The following is a 26,808-nucleotide window of genomic DNA, read 5'->3' as shown; positions in this document are numbered from 1 at the left end:
CAAATCAAACCAAATAAAAGCCCTAACATTGATAACATAAAAATCAAATCAAATTACACTTGTTCCAAATTACATCAAAATACAAATTACATCAAAATATCATATCGACAACATACAAACAACTTAGTCGATAACATGTACTGTTGGGTCTTCAACAAGCTCCTTTTCCCATATTAAATTGGGAATGTTCAATGCCATAAATTGCAATTGCCTTACTGTCAAGGCCAAATTCCAACTTTCAGCAATATCATATCGAGCTCTAAGCCATTGGCGCATTACTAGAGGAACCGGACAATCTTCAACAAGTTCAACATTGACAAAATGATTTCCACCAACATGTACGCTACCCAACACTTGGGTCACTCTCGAGGATTTGCTTGGGTTCTCAGCGGCATGAGAAGGAAATCGATGAGCTCCTAAATGCATAAGGACAACATTAAATCTTGAAGCAAATAAGTATCCAAAGAAAAAGGCATGCTCATCCACTTATTTAAGGGTCGTAACCTTCTTTATGTAGGATTTCCTTCATCGAATAAAAACCTCACTTTGATTGTACAAAGTACAATAAAGGGGAGGTTGTCGATAAGCTCTTCGTCAACTCCCTTCTCATCCGTGGCCATTCTTCTTGACTTCTTCCTAATGCAATGCAGAAAGCTCTATAACCGCAGCTTGCCATCGCCAACGGGTCATGGACTCTAACAATGTATTTATGCATTTCTTCAGGAATATCCAACCCGTAATCCTTAGGACCCTCGTCTTTCCAAAGTCTAAGCCATCTCTCACATTTATCGTGGTGTGACTTTTTTGGAGAAGGCTTATTTAAATGGTGTGGTTGTTTTGGTGTTTTGGGAGAAGGTTTATTTCTTTGTGTGGTTGTTTTTGGTGTTTTTGGAGAAGGCTTATTTGTTGGTGTGGTGTGGATGTTTTGGGTTGGTAGTTTTGGAGAAGACTTCTTTCTTGGTGTAGTGTGGGTGTTTTGGGTGGGCGTAATGTTTGGTTGTGACGAGACCCACTCTTCATGGTCACGTTGAGAATGTTCAAAATGAGATGGATCTCGCTTTGAAGAGTTATCATCTCCAGTTTGAAGTTTTCTGCTGCAGCTACCTTTCGGCCGACCTTTGGTTTTTGCTTCCTCACAAGGCGGTACTAGCCATGTACTTTCTGGTATGGCAATCTCCATAAGCTTCCTAATCATAACCCTCTGCTCTTCTTCAGAAACCATTGCAAACCTATTCATGAACAAGTCCATCGAAGGTGCAACATCGGGACCAACACCCAACACATTGGGAGAAGCGGATAATGTTTTCCAAAAGGGGTCGATAGCGATCAAAGGGATGGACTGCTTTTGCTCTTCAAACTTAATTAATTCATGAGCACATGGCGGTCCATGGCTCGTGGCGCCAAATAGCACCAACACCTTATCTCTCCATCTTTAACACGCTTTTACGCGGGTATCTATTTCTTCAAATAACAAGTCTAAACACTTGCGTGAGACAAGGCCTCTGAGTTCACGAAACAAAGGAATCCGGTGGTGGTGCTGAGTTACAATCATACTTCTCTCGAAGGTAGCTCTAATCTCGGACATCTGGATCTCTAGAATCGGGTGGATTAAGCTAAACATACTCAAAAAATCATGACAGTTTGCATTTCCTAGTACACGCTTCACCTGAGCATGAGACCCTTCAACTCTATTGGTCGTTGTACTCCCAAAGTGAATGTGTTGGTCAGTCCAACAACATATGAATCGATCCCTGTGAGGAAACCAAGTCTCTCGCAAATAACAAACAAAATTGGAGTACTCAACCCTGTAATATTTTTCCAAATCATCCCATCTACGCTGGAAAATAACCTCTATTTTCGATTTGACTACAGTGTTCCACGAGAACTGGGCCTTCTCTACAAGTTCTGTAGTTGGAAAAATATCGTAACATTTTGAAAGGACGCACGTAGCGATATGCCATCTACATAGATGCTTGTGTGCGTTAGGAAAAACTCTGTCAGCAGCACTCATCAGGGCTAAGTCCCTGTCAGACACGATCACAGATGGGCTTATGTCACCAAGCAAGCCACTAAAATGATGCAGGGCCCACTCATAGTCATTGTTGTTTTTTGGTCAAGCGACACTTGACACCGCGGTGAAAGATTTCCACGTTGAAGTCACCCCAACAAAGCATGCGAAAGGTCACCGATACCTGTTAGTTTTGTAGGTAGCGTCTAACATGAAAACTGTTGGAAAAGTCTGAGCCAACTTAACACCTTCTGGATGGGCCCATAATAATCTCGTTATCTCCTCGGTATTCTCATCCCCGCGTCTCAACTCCTCAAAAATAATGTTCTTTTGCTAACAACTCACGCAATCTCGTAATTGTGTGAGACCGCTCATATCCAATTTCCTCACCTTCGCTTTGCTGCGGTGTAAACTTGGGATATACTAGAGATGTTATCATGATACCTATTCTTGATGGAATCCAATATTTGTTTAGGTTTTATTCCACACTTACTCATCTCGACAAATACTTTCGAACTCTGGAACGGTTAGTCGAAAGTAGCAAATGCATGTCCTTCAAGGGTCTTCGCCAATGGATGGTTGTGAACACCATTAAGAGCGACAATTTTCCAACTATCGACGGTCTTGGCGTTGGAAAACACCTTTTAACTTAAATGGACATCCCGATTTCTTGGTTCCCGACCTTCTCTTATTAGCCTTCTCTTAGCCTTCCTTCTTGTGTGACCGATACACACCCGAGCACTCGCAAGCCAAATTCAATCTTGCTACTTTCGGTTTCCTTTGGCACACTCCGACTTTTCAATGACCACAACAACATTAACTTGTCTTCCTCTAGCGGTTGCCCAATCGATTGCCTCGCTTCGTGTATGAAAAGACCTAAACACATAAAAACAACAACTATTATTAATACACTAATAAAATTATATTTAAAAAATTTTAAAAAAAAAATGAAATCAATGCCTACTCAATCATACCTCTTCCGTAGTAAAAATTTATGTTGTATCACTTAAAATCGGTTGACAATCCACATCATTCGAGTTTGCAGAAGATAGGTTCCCGGATAGCGGCAAAGAATTCTACATATAGAAGAATAAAACAAGAGTCTCAAACAATTTGCATTTAGTTTCAAACGACCCGACCATGTAGTTTCATCAAGAGTCCAAACGACCGGCCATGTAATTCTATAGTGTAATGAAACGACCCGCCATGTAGTGCTATAGTGTAATGAAACGACCCACCATGTCGTTACGTAGTGTTCTCAAACTACACCGCCATGTCGTTCCGTAGTGTTCTCAAACTACAGGCCCATGTCGTTTGATAGTGTTCCCAAACGACCCAGCCATGTCGTTTGGGCTCGGGTTTTGCATTCATTCATTTTGCATCCATTCATTCATTTATTCAATCAATCAAGTGTTTTGTATTCATTTTAATCAAGTGTTACCTCATTATTTAGGTTTGCATTTTGTCGTCGACTATTTCCCGGAATTTCATTTGCTCGACTTGTCACATCTTCAAATTCTTCACCTTGACCTTCAACATTTTGTTCCACTTCTTCACTTTCAACATATCTTCTATTTTCTCCTTCTCTAATTTGTTGTTCTTCTCTAATTTGTTGTTGTACCTCAAACATTACCTCAAATACTTCTTCTTCATCTTCATGTTCCATTTAGAGAAACTTGAGTGTGTAGAGAAACTTGAGTATGTAGAGAAACTTGAGTATTCTATATAAACCCTAAACTCTAAACTGAGTGAATGAGTATTCTATATATATTTGAAATTTTGATATATTTCGAATAATTGAGTGAAATATATTTGTAAACCCCCCAAACTAGTTTATTATTTACAATTGAATAAAAAAAATGGAAAATAACAAGTTTAGATATAAAACAAATTATTATTTTAGATTTGGATAATTTAGTGAAATATATTTGAAATTAATTTTTTTTTATGTCGGTACGAAATTTATAAACCCTAAACCCAAACCCCAAACCCCCAAACTAGTTTATGATTCAAAATTTGAAAAAGAAAATAATAAATAATAAGTTTATAAATAAAACAAATTATTATTTTGAATAATTAAGTAAAATATGTTAGCACGAAATTTGTAAACAACTCTAAACCCTAAACCCTAAATCTCAACCTAGTTTATGATTCACAATTTTAAAAATAAAATAAAAAATAAAAAGTTTAGATATAAAACAAATTATTATTTCAAATAATTAAGTGAAATATGTTGGTACGAAATTTCTAAATCTTGAACTCTGAACTCTAAACCCCAAACTAGTTTATGATTCACAATTGAAAAAATAATAATAATAACAAGTTTAGATATAAAACAAATTATTATTTTAGATTTTATAGCATGTTTGATTACATGTAGCATGTTTGATTACATGTTTTAACTTGGTTATAAAGATACTATGTCATAACAGATAAAGAGTGTAGAGTGCATGTAGTTTTATTGATGTAATTGTGTTGTTTCTAACCCAATTTTTTAAATCGGATTTCAATTTTTCTAATTCAATTGAAATCGTTTGAGTGCATTTGGAATCGTTTGAGTGCGTGTCCACGTCGTTTGAGTGTACACTCAAACACGTGACCAAGTCATTTGAGTGTATACTCAAATTACATGTCCAAGTCGTTTGAGTGTATACTCAAAAACTACATGAACAAGTCGTTTGAGTATTACTCACACTAACACACAAACTACGCGGCCATATCGTTCGCGGCCATGTCGTTTGAGTGTACACTCAAACTACGCGGCCATGTAGTTTGAGCGTACACTCAAACTACTCGGCCATGTCGTTTGAGTGTATACTCAAACTACATGAACCCGTCGTTTGAGTGTTACTCACACTAACACTCAAACTACGCGGCCATGTTGTTTGAGTGTACACTCAAACTACATGACAAGTTTGAGTATACACTCAAATGACATGGCGTGTAGTTTGAGTGTACACTCAAACGACATGGCAGCGTAGTTTGAGTGTTAGTGTGAGTAACACCGACTACGCGACCATGTCGTTTGAGTATACACTCAAACGACTTGGTCATGTAGTTTGAGTGCACACTCAAACGACATGGCCGCGTAGTTTGAGTGTAAACTCAAACGACATGGACACGTAGTTTCAGTGTTAGTGTGAGTAACACTCAAACGACTTGTCCATATCGTTTGAGTATACACTCAAACGACTTGGCCATGTAGTTTGAGTGTAACTCAAACTCAAAGTAATACTCAAACGACATGGTCATGTCGTCTAAGTGTACACTCAAACGACTTGGCCAAGTCGTTTTACGTTTACACTCAAACGACATGGTCATGTCGTTTTACGTTTACACTCAAACGACACCGGTGGTGTCGTTTGAGTAAACGTAAAAACGACAACCAAGTCGTTTTGAGTGTACACTCGCATCGACACGGTCGTGTCGTTTGAGTGTAAACGTAAACGACCCGGGGGTTCGTTTTGGCGATACCGGTTGAATTGGTTGCTGGGTTTGGGCTTTGATGGCAAACTTGTAATATGGCAAATTTGTAAAATTTCTTTTTTTTTGAGGGGTTGCCCAATCCAATTTGATGAGTGCCCAATCCTTTGCATTTGATTTGATTGACTAACACACGAAGAAGCTATAGTCTAAACATGGAGTCCAATTAACTTATGGGAGGGGTTCTAAGGACATATCTTATCTTAAAATCTAAATAAACTCAAAATAGTTAGGGTATTTATAAGTTTTGGATTAGGTTAATTTTTTGTAGATATGATTTTCTAACTATTCTAAACATTGTTACAAATAATCAAAAAAAATAAAAAATTTCTAAACTTGCCAAATATAATATAAAAAATGGTGAAAATGAACGGTCTACAATTATTGATTACATTTGGCAAGTTTGAATTTTTTTGATTTTTTGAATTATTTGTAACATTGTTTAGAATAGTTAGGAGATCATATCTACAAAAAAATTAGTCTAATCCAAAACTTATAAATGTACTAATGATTTTGAATTTGTTTACATATTAAAAATGAAATATGTCCATATAACCCTTCCCTTAACTTATTATAAAATTTGTAGTCTGATTAACTTAATTACTAGGTTAATATTATTAGCACAGTTTGTCTCATTGTCAGATTACAAGCTGATTTAGTCGCAAATCATGCGATTTCACCAATTGCACGGATCAAGTTTTGTATTAGGGAAGACCCGACTGGCTTACTAGATGGGAATCTCCCTCGGTGACCTACTATAGATTTGTTTAAAGGTGGTTAGGTATTGTACAAACCCAAACCATCTACTGCAATGTAACTTGTACCTCCTTTTTCCCATTCTAATACAATTTTGCTAATTTAGAAAAAATAAACACGAAATAGTGAGCCACTAGTGACGCCCATGAACCTACCATTTCCTTGGATTCAAACCTCTTTGTTTAATCTCTATTTCTATATTGAAACGCTTTGGATCCTCAAATGCCCCCTTCACTTTAATTAATAACGTTAGGTGTGCTCACTACGTGGTAATAGCATCTTGTCCCTTTTCAGTTGCAAAAGCATAACACTTGAGCTCAGTTTTCAGTTCCCATCATGCATCTTCTTTTCCCTCTTATATCCTCTGTATTTCTCTTCATCATATTCAAATTCACATACAATCTCATTTGGATTCCATGGACAATTCAACAACATTTCAGCAAACAAGGTATAGAAGGCCCTGGATACCCTTCGATCTTTGGAAACTCACTCGAGATCCGAGATTTGATCAAAGAAGCTCAAGCCGAGTCTATGCCATTTACTCACAATATTATTCATAGAGTCACTCCACACTACTACAAGTGGTCCAGCAAATATGGGAAGACATTCTTATATTGGTTTGGTTCCACGCCACGGTTAGCTATAGCGGAACCCGATATGATCAAGGAAGTGTTACTCAATCACAGTGGTTGCTTTGAGAAGATTGAGTTCAATCCCCTGTCTAAGCCACTATTTGGGGATGGACTTGTTGGTTTGATGGGTGAAAAATGGGCAAGACATAGAAGGATCACAAGCCAAGCATTTAACATGGAGAGGGTCAAGGTGAGCACCAAAAATCCCCATACCATACATCTATACACAGTATACTTAAAAGAAACTTGAGGAACATCTATGAAGTTGTGATTATGTATACTACCAGCCATTATTCTGAGAGAACAATCCGTATATCCTATCACTTTTATTTTGCTCAGCAGAAACTCCCTAATATATGTATGAGCAATAAATTTTCAGGCCTGGATTCCAGAAATTGTGGTTAGCACTTCAAAAATGCTAGATAATTGGAAAGAAAAAAGTGGAGCAAAAGATGATTTGGAGATAGAGGTGCACAAGGAACTTCATAACCTCACAGCAGATATAATCTCTCGAACAGCTTTCGGAAGTAGTTATGAGGAAGGGAAGCGCATATTTCTATTGCAAGAAGAACAAATGCACTTGGTTTCACAAGCCCTGAGAAGTGTATACATTCCTGGATTCAGGTGAACTTGAGTATTACTTGTTCAATGAGATTTACTTCAAATATAACCACCATCGTGCATATTAGACACAATGTATTATAGAATTCAGTCCTTCTGAAACAGGGATCTGGGGGACAGAGCTAAGCCCCTCCCTAAAATTCAAATTGTGATTCTTGCAAGACTTCTATCCCCTTATCAAACTAAACCTTTAAGTAATTATGAAACCATAGACACACTGGAAAAGTGACGAAAAATATATTGAAAATTGTAGCACAAGCTTAAAGAAGATTAGAAAATTTCCCATTGACCTATCTTTTTTTCTTTGCTCAAAAGTTTCTAATAATGCTCTCCATAACACCAATGCCATCCTCATTAGAAAAACTTGATTCAAGCCTGTTATTTTGTGTCCAATATAAGTGATAGTTGACGCATTAATCTCAAATTGATACTAGAATCTTCATTTCTTCACAGAGAGAATAGTTTACTTCAATATCTTTACATTGGTGCACGTGTATAGGTTTCTGCCCACAAAGAAGAACAAGATGAGGTGGAGATTGGAGAAAGAAACTCGAGATTCATTAAGGAAGTTAATAAAGATGAATGGTGAAATGTGCAAAAGTTCAAAAAATTTGCTAGGGCTGTTGATGTTGGCTAACAAAGACCAAGAAGAAACTGTAGAAAGGTTAGGAGTGGAAGAGATCATAGATGAGTGCAAGACATTCTATTTTGCAGGTAAAGAAACAACTGCTAATCTTTTAACATGGGCACTTCTTCTTCTATCACTGCACCAAGATTGGCAAAACAAAGCACGTGAAGAAATTAATCATGTGTATGGCGGTAATGAGATTCCTACTGCAGAGAACCTGAGTAACCTCAAGACTGTAAGTTCACTTGTTAGTTCATTGAGACTTATATGGTAGTTTCTAGGCAAAGAAATAAAATTTGATTCTTGTCATGGTTGATATACTGTTTAACAGGTAGCCTGGATCATCAATGAAACACTTCGTCTCTACCCTCCATCGGTCATGATGATGCGCAAAACATGCAAAAATGTTAAGCTTGGGGCTCTCAATGTTCCAGCCAGAACTCAACTTTATTTGGCAATGACTGCTGTTCACCATGACACTAAAATTTGGGGAGAAGATGCTGAAAACTTCAATCCATCAAGATTTGCAAGTACAAGAAAACATCTAGGTTATTTTTTCCCATTTGGATTAGGACCTAGGATATGTGTGGGCCAAAATTTAGCTATCATTGAGGCCAAAATCATCTTGGCCACTATTATTCGTCGATTCTTATTTACTGTATCTCCATCATATGTTCATGCACCTATGCAGTTTCTAACCCTACAACCTCAATATGGTGCTCAGATTCTCTTTACAAGAATATAAGTATCAAGATTTCATTGAAGGTTCAAGTAGTATTCTAGTAGTAAATTTCAAATTATATAAGTTTAGATTGCTCTGCTGCAATTAATGTAGTGAAACCTTCTCTCTTTTTTTGGTAAGTACATAGTGTGAATCTATGACAAATGATTCGTAACCCAAGGCGCCAAAAACTCTCAAAGATGAACCTGTATAAATTCAAGGGAGCAGAGCATGGTTCAAATTACAAAAGAGTTTACTTCAGTGGAACAAAATGTAGAAAACAGAAACAAATGAAGCAATGTATACTGAAATTTTCTTACTCCTATCGAGTACATGCATGTACAAGGCAGGGGCGGTTCCAATAGAGATCTCTCCCACCTCCCCAATGGAAAGATCCCTCCCATCGTGACCTCTGAAAGCCTTGTGCACCACCATCATTGTAGTGTGGCTCTCTACATAGATCAATCGGTCATCACTTTAACACACACATGTGGCACTAAATATTTGGGCAAACCTTCTTCCTGTTCAATCCACTCCGTTTTCTAGGATAGCTTCAGTGTCACAACTCCATGACGAGGCTTTGTGCAATCTACATAATTGTTCAGCTTAATGTTGGGGTTAATACCAATACCAATCGATCCTCACTACACAGATTACTTGTACTAGGACCAACAACAATCTAAATATCAACTACAACCTAGCTAACATGTCCAACTCTCTAAAAAACTATTAATAACAGATAATAATGTAAGGAGAAGAACAATTATACTACAACACAAATATATACCGTGGTTCGGCCAATGGTGCCTACTTCTACAAGAGCTAATCCTTTTATAAAGTGGGAAGGAAAATTACAATCACTCCTTTCAGTCTCTCACCTTATACTAGATCACTTCTCTATCTTTGTAGGTTTGTTTCTCTGTAAAGGTTATCTCTCAATCTTGATTGCTTTCAAGATTGGGTTTTCTCTCAGTGTTATGTGTTTTTCAAAATCGTGTTTTAGGTTTATATAGTAACCCGCTATCTCACGGTTACTGTAGCAACCAGAAACTACGAAAATAGACATGGGCGCGGCGCCTTGGGCAAGACCAATGTCGAGCGCGCGCGCCCTCAATGTACTATAAGTTGTTCCGCGGCATGGGCGGGTGTGCGCCAAGAAGCAAAGACCAAAACCGCACGCGTCGCGGCGGCCTTTATTCACGGAAACTGAAGTTCCTTTTCTATCCTCATGTGAGGGATAACTCCAACAATCTCCCCCTCCCGAACAGTGAAGGGAGATACCTTCATGCATTTCCAAATCAATAGAAAGAGTGTGCTACCATTCCGACGGTAGCACAACAAACATCAAACTTACTTTTCGGTAAGACTTTGGTTATCATATCCGACCCGTTCTTGTCGGTATGGATCTTCTCGATACACAAATGTTTGTCTTCGAGTACTTCTATAATCCAATGATAACACACATGTATGTGTTTGGATCTAGAATGAAAACTCAGATTCTTGCTCAAATGAATGGTGCTCTGACTGTCACATAGAACTACAAACTGTTTCTGCTTTAGCCCTAGTTCATCAAAGAATCTCTTCATCCATAGCATCACTTAGCAACACTCAGTGACTGCAATATACTCGACTTCTGTGGTGGAGAGGGCAACACACTTTTGCAACTTAGATTGCCAAGAAACTGCTCCCCCTGCAAAAGTAACCAGATAACTGGAGGTGGACTTCATCGAGTCAACATCACCTGCCATGTCTGTATCAGTGTAGCGTTTAAATAAGGGCTTTGTTTCGATCCCCACCTACGTGGCGAACGTCCATTGGTAGGAATCTCTATTTTATTCATTTAATCAACAGGGCTAAAGCCCAATTTACAATACCATAGATCAATGTACAGGCCCATTAACTCATGTGTCTAAGGCTGAACCTTAGCCACATGGCTTGCTACTAATGTACATTGATTTATGTCAAGATTCATTTCTTATCAAAGAGATAATTATCAGTTGACAGTTATATTCTATCCCAATTACTCAAGCAACAAGATTACTTGAGCTACAAGGAATCTCTACTCTACCTATATAAATACCACGTTATTTTTCATAAGGAACTACGTTGAAACTTGATCTCTAGATAATAGATCTTGGAGTGCGTGGCAGCCCATTATTTGGTTCAGTTTCATCTCCCCCAACATCAAATTCCTCTGTTTCTTAGTGCGTTCTTTACCATTGCTCTCGTTATGTTGAAGCAGTTTACTGCCAAAACATAATTGGCACCGTCTGTGGGGATTTAGAATTCATTATCACGTGAAACAATCAAGATGGTAAGCACAAGAAGCAGACCAAATAGTTGACATATTCCTCCTGCTAATAATACTCGCAACCCTCGAAATTCAAATCGGCCAATGCAAGAACCGTTGAACAATCAAGTTGATCCTAGTGGTAGGATCAATTCTCAACATCCAACTGTAGCAGCGCAACCACCACCGCCTTCGCCATCGCAAAAGGCCGTACAACCGCCGGCACCAACCCTAACAGCCTTGCAACAAGAAAACCGACAAGTCAATAATCCTCCATGCGGTCCGCCGTCTATCCATGTCGATCCTTCAGTTGACATGGATATGGACGTGGACATTACTCTCACGCCAACTAACGGAAAAGGTGATAGTAACAACCAATTCACCCTTAATACGGTTGAGCGGGGAGTTACTGACGAATCAAAAATTTAAATAGGAACTTGAGAAGGAAGCTAGCAAAAGGCAAAGGCGATTGGGCGATGTTGCAAATTCAACAACATCAAGGCGACCCGCACGGCGGGCCGCAGCCATTCCAGTGTATGGGACCGTCTTGACGATCCACTTCGTCGTCCTCCGACAGCGTGCTATTTCTCAAACAATCAACCGATTACGCTTTCTAGGAGTAATAACCATATTACCCGTACTTATAGGGAGAATCAGATTGGCAAGGATAACTACTACCCTAGACATGTCCGATCTCAAAGGGAAGATTTACCTCTGAGAAGCAATTTCAGGGAAGACCGCCGCCCGAGATATGTCCGACATGACCGGAAGGCGGGCATCCCGCACAAAAGCAACAAAACATAGAAGTGGTATAATTATACCGACCACCCGGCCAAGGGTGACTACCGACCTAGACAGGCTGGTTACAGGGATAGACAAAGACAATCACCGGTCGGAGCTAATCGTGCGTACAGCCAAAGATCTCTAACTCCAATAAGAGATAATGGAAGGTATCCTTCTCCACATGGGCACGACCGGGGGCGTCCAGTTGATCGAGCCAATACTTTCACTCTAACATAACAACAGTTGAAAGAGTTGATTGCAAAAGAACTTAACGATAGAGAGTCAAGGGATGTAAGAATGAATAACTTGACAGTCAATAATGGCGTACTTGATAAGTTTTCGCTCGACATTAAGAAAGCTTACCACCATCCCGACTTCAACCAACCCGATTTTGAACTTTATGATGAGTCGGAAGGAGATCCTGGCTTGCATGTTCTATCGTTCAAAAATAAGTTGGTGTTATGGGGTGGAGATGATCCGCTCATATGTAAGCTTTTTCCATCAACTCTAAAGGGAGAAGCATTACGCTGGTTTAGTGAGTTGCCTTCAAGATCAATTCACCAATACAATGAACTAGAAAAATCAGTTTGTTAATCGTTTCCGCCACAATTGCAAGACACCAAAGGATGTCGACTCACTTTTGAACATTAAGCAACAACATGACGAAAAGTTACGGACTTTTGTTACTAGGTTCCGGAATACAGCAGCACCGCCGCCGCCGCTACCGCAAACGTCGGTACAAACGCCTCCGAAAGAAGGCGTCGCGGAAGAAAGTATAAGGAAAAACTTCATCCCAGATTGGACCGACCTGACAGGGAAAGCCGACCTCGCAGATTTGCTGAAAATCGCCATCCTAGACAGGTCCATCCAGACAGGGAAAAAAGGCGTCACGGAAGAAAGTATAAAGAAAACCTTCATCCTAGACTGGACCGACCTGACAGGGAAGGCCGACCTCGCAGATTTGAGAAAAGCGCCATCCCGCATGTGTCCGACCCGGGCGGGGATGAAGGTGTCCTGAAATAACTAGGAGAAGACCACAATCCTAGACAAACTACCGACCTAGATAGGTTGGTTACACGCAAAAAAAAAAGACAATCTCGGTCCGGACCGAAGTGTGTGTACCGCCTAAAATCTCTAACTCTTGTAAGAGGTAATGGCAGGTGTCATCTTCCACATAGGCTCGACTGGGGGCGTCTGTCTGTTTAAATCTTTTGGGTGAAATGGATTTCACTCTTCAATACAATTTTTTCCGATCTGCTGGGAAAAATAATGGAGGCTTATATCGATGATATAGTCGTTAAATCGAAGGATACTGAGACTTTAAAGAGGGCGGCAACTTAGAACATTGATTGTAAGATGGCATTGCAACAACTGAAGAAATACTTGGCCAGTCCTCCTATATTGACAAGTCCTTCAACGGGTCAACTTAGTGGCATATACCGGCAAACTTTCAACTCAAAGTTAGTCTTTGTTCTTTTCATTGATGATGGTAGACCCGTCTTTTTTTATCAGAATCAAGTAGATTAGCCGAATGGGAAAGTTATCTTAATGCATATAACATTGTCTTTGAAAGTCGTACTACTGAAAAAGGACATGTTCTGGCTTCTTTGGTAGCTGATTTTCCGATTGATGATTTTCCTATTGACGATTTTTTGCACCAAGAAGAATCTATGGAAGACATCTGCCACCAATAACTGGGGGCGACAAAGACCAACTTGAAAACGCAATTCCTAAACCCATTGACCTATGTATTTGTTTACTCAGATGGTTCCCATAGTAAATCTGGGTCGGGAATTGGATGTGTTTTTGTTAAACCCGGAGGAGAAAAGATTGGGAAATCTGTGCGACTTGGCTTCGCCACTTCAAATAACGAAGCCGAGTATGAGGATGCCATTTGTGCCTTGATAACAGCTTTGACACTGGGGGCGCGAAAGCTCCAGTTATACACAGATTCTCGCCTTGTTGCAAATCAGTTTAGTGGGTCTTTTGAAGCAAGAGATGAGCGTATGGCGGCTTATCTTAGTTTGAAACATAGTCTTGTTCGACAATTTGATAGCATCTCTATCACTCAAAGACCTCGAAATGACTTACGTCATGCAAATTCATTGGCTTATCTCTCCGCCGCCGTTAGAAGCGAAGGGCTTGACACATCACTTTTGCAGTCATCTTTTCGTCAATCTAAGTTTGAACGTTTTTACACTCGCTTAATTCATTACTATCATTACGAAAAAATCTGACGAAGTTACCACATTTAGCTTTGTCAGTCTAAGTTTGAACGCTTTTACGTTCGCTTAGTTCATTACTATCATTCTGAAAAAATCGTGAAGTTACCACATTTAGCTTTGTCAGTCTAAGTTTGAACGTTTTTTACGCTCGCTTAATTCATTAGTATCATTACGAAAAAATCTGACGAAGTTACCACATTTAGTTTTGTCAGTCTAAGTTTGAACGCTTTTACGTTCGCTTAGTTCATTACTATCATTACGAAAAAATCTGACGAAGTTACCACATTTAGCTTTGTCAGTCTAAGTTTGAACGCTTTTACGTTCGCTTAGTTCATTACTATCATTACGAAAAAAATATGACGAAGTTACCACATTTAGCTTTGTCAGTCTAAGTTTGAACGCTTTTTACGCTGGCTTACTCATTACTATCATTACGAAAAAAATCTGACGAAGTTACCACATTTAGCTTTGTCAGTCTAAGTTTGAACGTTTTTTACGCTCGCTTACTCATTACTATTGCTACGACAAAATCTGACGAAGTTACTACGTTTAATTTCGTCAGTCTAAGTTTGAACGCTTTTACGCTCGCTTAGTTCGTTACTATCGCTACGACAAAATCTGACGGAGTTACCACGTTTAGCTTCGTCAGTCTAAGTTTGAACGTTTTTTACTCTCGCTTCGTCCGTTACTATCTCTACGACAAAATCTGACGAAGTTACCACGTTTAGCTTCGTCAGTCTAAGTTTGAACGCTTTTACGCTCGCTTAATCCGTTACTATCACTACGACAATATCCGACTAAGTCACCGCGCTTCTTTTCGTCAGTCTAAGTTTGAACGTTTTTACGTTCGCTTAGTCTAATTTTGCAAAATTAAGTACGCATTGGAGGCGTTTTTCTCTTCGTGGGGGCGTCTCGTTCTATTTTATTTCAACTGCATAAATCTACAACATTGTCAGTTTTCCACAGGTATGTTATCTGACACAACAACAATATTCAATTACCAACACATACTTTATTTTTATTTTCATCAAAAGAATTTTTGGCTTTATGGTATTACATTCACACAATCACATAATAATTAGTTTGGGAAAATCCAATGGTTCCTTACCAATTTTCTGCTTATACAACTCATACAAATCTTTGTAATTCATCTTTTCACATTCTAATTGATCTCCCGTGTCTGTTAACGTCTCTATCCATTGTCTTACGGTTGCTCGATTAAATATTCGTTTTCTTCTTCGAAATCTGCATTCGCTTCGCTAGCGCTTTCGGTTCACTATCTTCCAACTTCACTATTTTTTAAACATTGTGCCGATCTTTCTACGAGAACCTTGCCGAGCGAAAATTTTCAACAGCTTCGTTATTTTTTCTAAGGCATTCTACCGATCTTTCTACGAGAAATTTTCCAAGTGAAATTTTTTGACAATTTCATTTTTATTTTTTCTAAGGCATTGTGTCAATCTTTCTACGATAAATTTTCCTAGCGATAATTTTCATCAGCTTCATTATTTTTTCTAAGGCATTGTACCGATCTTTTTACGATAAATTTTTCTAGCGACAATTTTCGTCAGCCGATCTTTCTACGAGAAACTTGCCAAGCGAAAATTTTCGACAGCTTCGTTATTTTTTCTAAGACATTGAGCCGATCTTTCTTAACGAAACTTCTGTCAGTTTCTTTAATTTTTCTACGGCTTTAATTGACACCTTTCTGTGCGAAACTTTTCTCTGTTGTTTCTCCGTACGGCGAAAATTCGCATTACATCAACTTTTCTAAGCGGCACTTTTCGATGACTTTTCTGAGCGAAAATTTTCTCCAGTTTCTTTCTTTCTTTCTTATAAGGCATTGCGATCTTTCCGCTCGAATCTTTTCTTCGAAGACTTTTTCGTCGATTTCTTTCTCCCGTCATACTGCCGTTTTTACCTGCAACGACAAGAATAAATTTTTCGTCAGTCTTTCAGACTTAACTAAAATTTTAAGATAATTGAGCAAAAGTACTAACATACTTGTTTCATGCTGTCGAAACTCTTTGACACCGCTTTTTTCATATTCTCCGAACTCTTCTCCGTCTTCTTCGGCAGCCCAAATTCAATTTTGCTCGAAACCCAATAATTTGAACTTAATATCTTAGTAGATCCGATTTGAAACTGATCAATCATGAGCTAGATTATATCGGTCAATCACTCTTTAGTTGCCTATCCAATTCGAAATTACAGATCGATCACAAAACCCAAGTTAGAAAGCATCACTGTTAGTTACTTGACTGCCCTCTGTCAAGATCATCCCCAAAAATATAAACTCATCAGTTTGCTAGCCGATCAATATCCTATTGGTAGCTTACCTTTTCTACCAGTACAATCGATACCCATTCAGTTTTTCGAAGTTGTCGATCTAAATTGCGTTCCCAATTCCAATTGATTTTGGCAAAACAATTACAGATATTCCACTTCTCTTTGATTGTTTTACGCTTTGCACTAGTCTCAAAACCCATCTCAACTGAACCAATTGAATTGAGTCGTCAATTTTTTCTTCTCGACCGTGTCCACTTTTCTAGTTTGCCATGTCCACAATTCTCTACTAGAGGAGAGCCGTCACATGCTGTTGTCATACCCATCCAGAGTTCTGGTTTTCATTGTTTAGCTGATGGGGCCATTTGTTTTGGACTTTGTTTAATAAGATAATATTGATCTTGATAACAACAAACATTACGTTATTAATTGGATATAATGACAATACTAAGATAATAATGATTACGTGATTTGCCTCCTTAATTGATAGCGTTATGATGGCGTCATTAATTGATAATATTTCGATCATGATAATAATGGGTCCCTTTTGCGAGATATTATCGTAAGTTAGAATGCGAACATTAAGTTCTTAAAACTGGTTGGCCCCAGAGTTGAACTCTTATCTAATCCGAATTCGTATTTAATCCAAACTCTAATCTAATCCAGATTTTTATCTAATCCGCATTCTTATTTAATCCTATTATTACTAACTTGCCCCTACATTTAATTTTAACTATCTAATCCTAATATAAATCTTCCACTGACATGAGTAGTCAAAATCAATTTTATTCTTGTTACATCATGCGTTCGGTACATTTTCGACACTCAATTTCTTTTGAAATTTTTTCTGTGCATCTTTTATTTTTTCGGTGCATTTTTCAACTATTTTTTTAACGACATTGCGTCCTGTATACGTTAATTTGTCATTATGTCGTTTCCGATAAATTCACAAATTTTTTCCGATTGTCATTTTCCTATCGTTTACGTTCACACGACACTTTCGTATACGTTAATTTGACATTATTTTGTTTCCGATAATTCACAATTTTTTTCCGATTGTCCATTTTCCTATCGTTTTCGTTCCCACGACACTTTGTTATACATTCCGCTTACTCTTTTCTTATTCCAAGTTTTCCTTGATTTTTCTTCTCTTCTTTGCCATGTGAACTTTGTTCGCATGACAAAGAGGGAGCGGTGTTTCGACCCCCACCTATATGGCGAACGTCCATTGGTAGGAATCTCTATTTTATTCATTTAATCAATAGGGCTAAAGCCCAATTTACAATACCATGGATCAATGTACATGCCCATTAACTCATGTGTCTAAGGCTGAACCTTAGCCACATGGCTTGTCACTAATGTACATTGATTTATGTCAAGATTCATTTCTTATCAAAGAGATAATTATCAGTTGACAGTTATATTCTATCACAATTACTCAAGCAACAAGATTACTTGAGCTACAAGGACTCTCTACTCTACCTATATAAATACCATATTATTTTTCATAAGGAACTACGTTGAAACTTGATCCCTAGATAATAGATCTTGGGTACGTAGGCAGCCATTATTTGGTTCAGTTTCATCTCCCCCAACATCAAATTCCTCTGTTTCTTAGTGCGTTCTTTACCATTGCTCTCGTTGTGTTGAAGCAGTTTACTGCCGAAACAGGCTTACTTCCACTAAAACATAAACACGATTTGGAAGTGCCCTTGAGATATCTCAATATCCACGTAACACCTTCCCAATGCTCCTTACCCAGATTTGACAGAAATCGGCTTATAACACCAACGGCGAAAGCAATATCCGGTCTTGTACACACTTTAGCATACATTAAGCTGCCTATTGCGAATGCATAAGGAATCTTTTCCATCTGACTCTGCTCATGCTCACCTTTTGGACACATCTCTTTGGTCATACGAAACTAGCCACCAAGCGGACAACTGACTGGCTTCAATTCGCTTGATCCATGTTGAATCTCTTCAACACCTTCTCAATGTAGCTTTCTTGAGAAAGCCATAAGTTTCCACTCTTTCTGTCATGAGTGATCCACATCTCAAGTATCTGTTTTGCTTGACCCAAATCCTTCATCTCAAAGGACTTACTCAAGTCTTTCTTCAGCTTAGATATATTGTTGATGTTCGGGCCAACTATTAATACATCATCCACATATAACAAGAGCACTATAAAATCCCCGTCTGAAAATTTCTGAACAAGCACACAATAATCGGAAGCAGACTTCTTGTATCCTTGCTTCGCCATAAATGAATCAAACTTTATGTACTACTGTCTCGGTGCCTGCTTCAACCCATACAAGCTCTTTATCAGCTTGCATACTAGGTGCTCCTTGTCTTTGACCTCAAACCCCTATGGCTGGTCTATGTAGACATCTTTTTCAAGGTCTTTATAAAGAAAAGTTGTCTTAACATCTAGTTGCTCAACCTCCAGGTTCATACTTGCGGTCAAACCCAATACCACCCGGATAGAAGTCATCTTCACTACAAGAGAGAAAATTTCATCAAAGTTAATCCCTTTCCTTTGACGGAATCCCTTCATAACAAGACGAGCTTTATGCCTTGGGTGTAGATTATTCTCCTCATGCTTGACTTTGTAGATCCACTTATTCTTGAGAATTTTTCTTCCTTCCGGTTTCTCAACTAACTCATAAGTGTGATTCTTATGCAAAGAATTCATCTCATCATGCATGACCTTCAACCACTTCTCTTTGTTTGTACATTCAAGAGCCTCTTGATATTACATAGGTTCTCCACCATCCGATAGTAGAACATACATATGTGGTGGATACCTGGTTGAAGCTTGTCTTTCTCGGTCTGAGCTCTTTGCCCCATCTGCTGGTGCTTCAGGAGGATACACTTCTGCTTGCTCTGGTAGAGATGACATGTTTTCTTTTCCTGGTTTGTGGATTGTTCCTTGCTTGTAGATTCTAGCTTCTTCAGTCTTCACTCGTGCTCACTCACTGCTTCCTTTTTAAATTTTGAATTTTTCAGTAACTAACCTATCTCTTTATTCATTTGCTCTGCTGCTGAGTTGCTTGAATATTTTCCTTGTACTTGCATTTATATGGCAACTAGCTTCATGTGCATGCGTTGAATGGTTACCGATTTCTTTCTCTTTTGCTACTGAATGACATATGTTTACCAATTTCATGGTTAAAATGTAGGGCCCATAGCTTGTGCACGTGCTTTGTAGTTAGTATTCCATCAGTTAAACCAAGTTATGCATATGGTGATGTATTGTGAGACATCTCTATCTGTATCCATTATTTGCTTAGTTGAGTTGTTGAGATTTACTTTCAGCTGTTTGGCACATTGTTTTAGAGAAGGCTCCTTTGAAACTGTTATAACAGCTGCTAAAGGCATAATAGCGGTTGCATTACGTCATCCCCCTAACTCCCTAAGGCCTAAAATGTCCATTTCTTTTGTACTGCTCGTAGCTTCTCTTTTGAAACACAAAGATGGCTTTAACATACTATGGCAGGTGGTGTCTAAAGACCATCCGTTATAAATGTTAGTTCTACCTGTATCACCCAATGGGCGTTGCCTGGGTACGCTGGAATTTCCCTTGTGTCCCCACATTGACCCCGCCTCCCGTAAGACACAGATTTGGGGTGAGAAAGTTGGAGCTCTAGCAGGGTATGTATGCATTGTTACGTGTACATGTGTTTTCATCATAATCCTTCCATTGACAAGACTTTGACTAACATGTTATTTTAATCTTCCTTGAACCTGTAGATAGCAGTTGTATTTTCCTCTGTCATGTATATAATAATTTTGTGCCCCTTGATGCAGGATCTACGTAGCTTCAACCAAGCTTATAGCTGTGCAGTTAAATCGCTACTCGGTCGAAGAGTGAGTAGTAAGTAGGTCTACTCGGTCGGAGATTAATCGGCATTAATCGGGTGATTTTTTAGAACACTATATTTCCTTAGAAATATTTGTTAAATATATTTAACATTGAAATACCAACATAATGGAGCCAATTAAGAACCCAAACAATCAATAAACAATCAAAATACTCAATCAACTAAAATAAATATGATTAAAGTGTAGAACTTTGAAGAATCGAGGGTTGATTGAATCGGCGAAATGTCGAATTTGATGTTTAACAATGAAATAGTGAACACAATTACTCGGCTAATCGGTTAATAATCAGCTAATCGGCCAAGTACTCGGGGAGTTTTTGAGCTTGATTGTGATCGGGGATTAAATTGTTACTTGGGTCGGCTAAGTAGAGAATACTCACCGATTACTCTGCGAGTACTCAACGATTTAACTGCCCAACTAAGCTTCTAGTCACCGTACAAGTTTTAGCTCGAGTTTAAGTGATTCTGATCATCTACTTCGGAAGGTTGAACCAGCTTATTCTTTTGTGGGAATGCACTGTATTTTTGACACCTGTAAATCTTTAGGTGCTTTTCTGATTGATTTGGAAACTGTTAATTCTTTCATTGTCGATTTTTCTTAAGGATGGATCATATGTGATGGGCAAGTTATTGTTTCAAACAATGCAAACTAATATGATGTTATTTTCAGTGACGGTCTTGAAGTTTGGGCGCATGAGTTCGGATTTACTTGCATATGGTGCATCTGACGGAACCTTGACAGTTTGCAGCGTCTCCAAGCCACCTTCAATCGTCAAGGAGTTGAGAGGCCATTCTAAAGATGTCACAGGTTGTACTAAGTAGTATTTTACTGATTTGGGAATCCTTTCTTTAATTTTATTTGAATATTTTAGAGAATCAGTTTGTTTATTTAATTTATATGTTCTGTTTTGTTTTCAAAAAGTGATCTGGGGTTAGAAACTAATCAGAGGAAATTACAATCTAATATAGACCATCCCTAAGCCATTTTCTACTATTAACAGTATGTTAACTAAGTTTAGATATAGAGACAAACAAAGTCCCACACTCTCTACATTGTCCTTTGAATCATCTTTGCATCAACCTGTTTTAAATGGTTGTAGGGACTTTGTGTTACCCGGCTTCTTTTGGTTTCCATATTAGGTTTTGTTTATTATATTGTTTTTCTACAATTGATGAATTGTTTGTTTCCTTGATGAAATATGTTAACATTTCAAGTTCAGACCATCTGAGGGATGTCTTCGTTAAACAAATGGGTCTTAGTGATCAAGATATTGTTGTTCTCTCTTGTGGCCACACCTTGGTTTGTCGATAATATACTCTTTTTATCTCCATTTCTTATTTTCTAGCTTATTTAGTTCTACTGTGGTGATTAAAGCAATTGTGTTTCCTGTGCTGTAACAATTAGTTTGCTACCTCCTTACTTTTGTTTACATATGTTATGTATCCAATAGGGAAGGTGCCACAAGGAGCGCTCTGGTTTTGAAGGGCCCTGGACTGTCAACCCCCTAATCTTTGATAACTTTTATTTCAAGTAAGAATTTTTCAGATTTGAGATAATTTTTTCTTTGATTGAGTTCTGCTTATTTCTTTTCCATCTATTGTGTGCTCCATTGATTTGAATGGTCTATGCTGATCAATATTTTGTGTGTTTTTATTCTCTAGGTGGATTTATAATGGATTTTTGTTGAATTTCAGGGTGAGGATGCCTTCTTTGCAGACTACGCTAAAGCCCATTTGAAGCGCTCTGAGCTGGGGTGAGTGGAAATTATTGCTTTGTGGTTCTGTTTATCGCTCTGCAAAGTTCACTTTTACTTTTATCTTGTTTTCAAGCTGCTAACGAGATACTATATTTTCAAGTTTGCTGATGCTTGAGGATGAGGTTTCCCTCATTGTTTTAGGAACAAAATGAAAAACTGATAATGCCGATTGTAATTGGGGTTTTTTGCTTCTAGTGATTTTTGGTATGAGATATTAAGGATGAATATGATAGAACAGACACCATCATGATACATTTCAGTTTGGTTAGTGTTTAGGTGTTAAGCATTTCCAAGAATAAATCAAAGACACCTGTATGTTCTTATTTGGTCTTATGAATTATATTTTGTTATTTTGGCTTACTTCATTTTTGTTTGCTTGCTTTCAATTTTGCTTGATTGGTTTGAAATGCTAGTCCCATGCCCAGATAAAGGAGGGAGGATGGCGGTGCCTTGGACAGTTTTCACTCAACATTGGGAATCTGCTACTAAAGGTGTGTAAAAGTCTTGTTATTTGTTTTGTTGAGTATGGTGAGATTGTGATGGTTATTGATGTTAATTTAGGTCTTGAAAGTTAAGAGAAAATTTTGGATACCACTAACTAATGTAGTGAAGAGAATTGTTGATGGGGTAACATTAACACCTTTTTTAGCTTGCAACGAACAAATGTTTATGCATTTTGTGGATCACCTCTATTTCTTTTTTCCTTCAAAGTTAAATAACGTGCAAGACTTAGGTGGAAGTTGTTTGTGGTTTATTAAAGTGTTATCGTATGGGATGTTGTTCAGGTGCCAACATTGTGTACTATGCAGGCTTACACACAATGGTATGTTGTGGCCTAGTAAGGTATTAAGATGCTATTTAGGGTGCATTGGCTGTTGTTCTACCAGGGTCCTTTAAATAAGAAAAGTTTAGTTGTTACTACATTAGTTAACTGGGACTACTACTAGTCAGTAGTCAAACACCTTACTGGCTGGGATGTTTTTTTTTACGTTCTTAGTTGTAATAGAATTTTCACTTTAGCGAATATTTGGTACTGTTCCAACACTAAATAGTATGATTATGGCATTATGCACTCATATAGGTTTTGTCTTGCAAAAAATTATTTGGTTGGAAAGTTTTTGAGGTACTTGGGTAATATTTGGAATTAGACTTGATATTAGCATTCACTGAATTCAGGTATGGATGTTTCTTTCATTTTGCTTGTCTTACGTATTTTAATTTATCTTATTCTCAGGACTCAATATTTATGGAATGTCGAGGCCTAGATAGTCGAAGAAAAAGAGGTGAGTTCCCTGACAAATCTAAAATGTTTATTTCCTTATGCATCAAATTTCCGAATTCGCATGTTCTTTATGTGCAGTGTATGCCTTTTTGGTTGTGATTTGTAGTAATATAAAGGAGTGCGTACGTGATTGGATGTATTTGTGAGGTTTTTGGTTTATTGGTAACTTTTGTGGAATTTTCAAAAAAAATGGGGGCATTTTATGCAGGTGATTGGTGAAGGTGGTAAACGTGTGGCACGATAAAATCATTTTTTTTTTCAATATGAAATTGTTTTGTAACGACAAAAAAACGTTACTAAGCTCTTCATTAAGTAACACTTATAAAGTAGGAAAAACATTAGAAATGGGTACAAAAATCGTTAGTAAATTATTCAATTAGCAACACACACTACACGAAAAAGCGTTACTAATTTCTCATAACCGTTACTAATATTTTCATTAAGCTACATGTACAAACCGCTATAAATTGAAGGAAACCGTTACTATTTTTGAAAATATTTAATGGCAATTGAGTTTAGAAAACCGTTAGTAATTAATTTTATGAATGCTAAAAAGAATTTGTAACGGTTAAAAACCGTAAGTAAATAACTTGATATATTAATAACTCCCAAACAGTTACAAAAATAAACCGTTACAAATATTTTTAGTAACGGTTTTGCGCCGTTAAGAATATCATGTTTTGGTATAGTGTGCATTTCATCTGCGTCTTCTATATCAATAGGTTCTATCCCATCATGAGTAATAGGATTCTCATCATGAGCTTCAAGCCCATGGTTCTCTACATTCTCAATGCCTTTTACACGTTCCACAGTAAGAACTTCTGGTTCTGAATCAACAAGATCATTAGTGAAAGCTAGTTTATAGCTTCTCACCCTCCTCAAAGTCTGCTATGGTTTGGTCTTCTAAGAACACAACATCTCGACTTCGGATTACCTTCTTGTTAATCGGATCATAGAGTTTGTAGCCAAACTTCTCATCCCCATAACCCAGAAAAATGTACTGCTTGGCTTTGTCATCAAGCTTGGATCTCTCATCCTTCGGAATATGCACAAATGTCCTGCACCCAAATACCCTCAAGTATCCATAATCAACATCTTTGTCTGACCATACTCTCTCTGGATAATCACTATTCAGAGGCTTTGACGGCGATAGGTTGATCACATGTACAGCTGTGCACATTGCTTCTACCCAGTAGCTTCTAGGTAGCTTAGAGTGAGACATCATGCATCTCATCCTCTCTACAATAGTACGATTCATCCTCTTGGCTATACCATTTTGCTGCGGAGTTTTGGGAACGGTCTGCTCATGACAAATTTCATGACTCTGGCAATACTCTTCAAACGGCCCAATGTACTCACCCCCATTATCTGAGTGAATAAACTTCAAAAGCTTCCCTGTCTCTCTTTCCACCATGCTATGGAATTTCTCAAACACGCCAAGTACTTCATCCTTGGTTTTCAGACTATATGCCCATACCTTTCTCGACGCACCATCAATGAAGGTCACAAAGTATAAAGCTCCCCCATGGGACTTTACTTTTATAGGACCACATAAATCTGTGTGCACTAGCTTAAAGATATTGCCCTTTCTGTGAGACGGGAATCTTTGGAAAGACACCCTGTGTTGCTTTCCTACCAAACAATGAGTACATCTATTTAAATGTGTACCTTTGATGTCCGGCAAGGCCTTTTTCTTGGCAAGAACTTTCATCCCTTTTTCGCCCATATGACATAGTCTCTTGTGCCACAGTTCGGAGGAAGCTTCTTCTTCTGCCGCATTTACTTCTGCTTTACACAAACTAGCCTGTGTCTTGTAAAGAGAGCAAGTTTTTTTTCCCTTTAGCTGCTACAATGGAACCTCTGCTCAGTTTCCATACCCCGTTACCAAACGAGTTTAGAAAGTCATCATCATCTAACTTCCCAGCGTAAATTAGGCTTAGTAGAATGTCAGGGACATGTCTTACATCCTTGAGTGTCAAAGTGTATCTGACATTGGTTTCTATATGAACATCCCCAATGCCTGCAATCTTCGAGACTCTACTGTTGCCCATTTTCACTTCACCATATTCACCACAGCTGTAGGTAATGAAGAATCCCCTGTGCAGTGTGATGTGATAGGATGCTCCTGTATCTATCACCCACTCTGTATCATGGCATGAGGTACTAAGACATCACTCACCACAATCTGACACAATTCCCACTAGACCATCATCAGCTAGTGTGGTAGTATCTCTGCCTGAGTTTCTGTTCCTCTTTACCATGTCTTCATGTACACAATTATTCTTCTCATCCCTCTTCAGTGCTCTGCACTCATACCTGAAGTGACCCTTGGTGGCACAGTAGTAATATTGCCTCTCTGCCTTAAGAGTTCTAGTTTCACCCCTAGATTTGCTTCTGTCATCACATCTAGAATGAGATGGTTTTCTGCTCCTTCCTCTCCCCCGTTTCTCTGTGACAAGGATCTCTGAGTGAGAGGAGCTGCTTCTTGAACTCCTTTTAGTCTCCTCATTCAATAAAGACGCGGTAGCCATCTCCATGGAAATGATACCATCCTTAGCTGATTCGTGTAGAGAAACTGCTAACGTTTCCCAACTTTCGGGTAGAGAGTTTAATAGAAACAAAGTCTCAACTTCGTCTCCTATATTAATCTTCATCAAATGCAACTGATTGATAGTATTATGTACTTCATTAAGATGCTCAGACATTGAATTGAAGAACCTTCTTAGTATTTCGTGTTGGCAAACTTCTTAACGAGCAGCACTTTGTTTCAGTCTGACTTCCTCTCATAGAGGTCTTCAAGTTTCTTCCACAAGCCAAAAGCTGTAGTTTCTTGGGATACATGGTGAAAGACAATGTCGTCAATCCATTGTCGAATGTATCCAATTGCTTTTCTGTCAAGCTTGCTCCACTCAGCCGCAGCAATCGATTTCGGTTTTTCTCCCCCATTTTCAATGGGTTGTGCCAAGTCCTTACAGTAGAGCAAGTCTTCTATCTTGGCTTTCCAAATGGTGTAGTTCTTCCTATTCAGACTCGTCATGTGAGTGTTCACGGAATGGTCCATCTCTACAAGTTATTTTCAACTCATACCTCCTTATATGAATTTGTTCAAACACCTTCTGGGCTAGGTTTGGATAACACCCTAGGTTAATCTAACCAAGGCTCCGATACCACTTGTTGGGGTTAATATCAATACCAATCGATCCCCACTACACAGATAACTTGTACTAGGACCAACAACAATCACCAGACAACAATCTAAATATCAACTACAACCTAGCTAACATGTCCAACTCTCTAAAAAACTATTAACAACAGATAATAATGTAAGGAGAAGAACAATCATACCACAACATAAAGACATATCGTGGTTTGTCCAATGGTGCCTACTTCCACAAGAGTTAATCCTTTTATAAAGTGGGAAGGAAGATTACAATCACTCCTTTCAGTCTCTCA

The 26,808-nt window shown here is 38.3% G+C and overlaps 1 protein-coding gene across 1 annotated transcript; it reads left to right on the top strand.

Annotated features, from left to right (window-relative positions):
- The first annotated feature begins 6,437 nt into the window (after nt 1–6,437).
- On the top strand, nt 6,438–8,899 carry CYP721A1 (cytochrome P450, family 721, subfamily A, polypeptide 1). Its single transcript, XM_086584302.1, has 4 exons — nt 6,438–7,069; nt 7,259–7,503; nt 8,000–8,363; nt 8,460–8,899. Exons 1-4 carry the CDS (start codon nt 6,584–6,586, stop codon nt 8,871–8,873), a joined length of 1,509 nt encoding a protein of 502 aa, XP_086440428.1. The 5' UTR covers nt 6,438–6,583; the 3' UTR covers nt 8,874–8,899.
- The last annotated feature ends 17,909 nt before the right edge of the window (nt 8,900–26,808 follow it).

The sequence above is a fragment of the Coptis chinensis genome, chromosome 2 (assembly GCF_015680905.1).
Source record: "Coptis chinensis isolate HL-2020 chromosome 2, ASM1568090v1, whole genome shotgun sequence".
Taxonomy (NCBI): Eukaryota; Viridiplantae; Streptophyta; class Magnoliopsida; order Ranunculales; family Ranunculaceae; genus Coptis; species Coptis chinensis.
The sequence above is the reverse complement of the archived record's forward strand: the minus strand, read 5'-3'. Positions and strand labels throughout refer to the sequence as shown.

Bases quoted from the DNA above. Each gene is read 5' to 3' on its own strand.
- CYP721A1 (XM_086584302.1), top strand. From the start codon at position 6,584: ATGCATCTTCTTTTCCCTCTTATATCCTCTGTATTTCTCTTCATCATA. The intron at 7,070-7,258 runs GTGAGCACCAAA...ATAAATTTTCAG, and splicing joins TTAACATGGAGAGGGTCAAG to GCCTGGATTCCAGAAATTGT. The intron at 8,364-8,459 runs GTAAGTTCACTT...ACTGTTTAACAG, and splicing joins ACCTGAGTAACCTCAAGACT to GTAGCCTGGATCATCAATGA.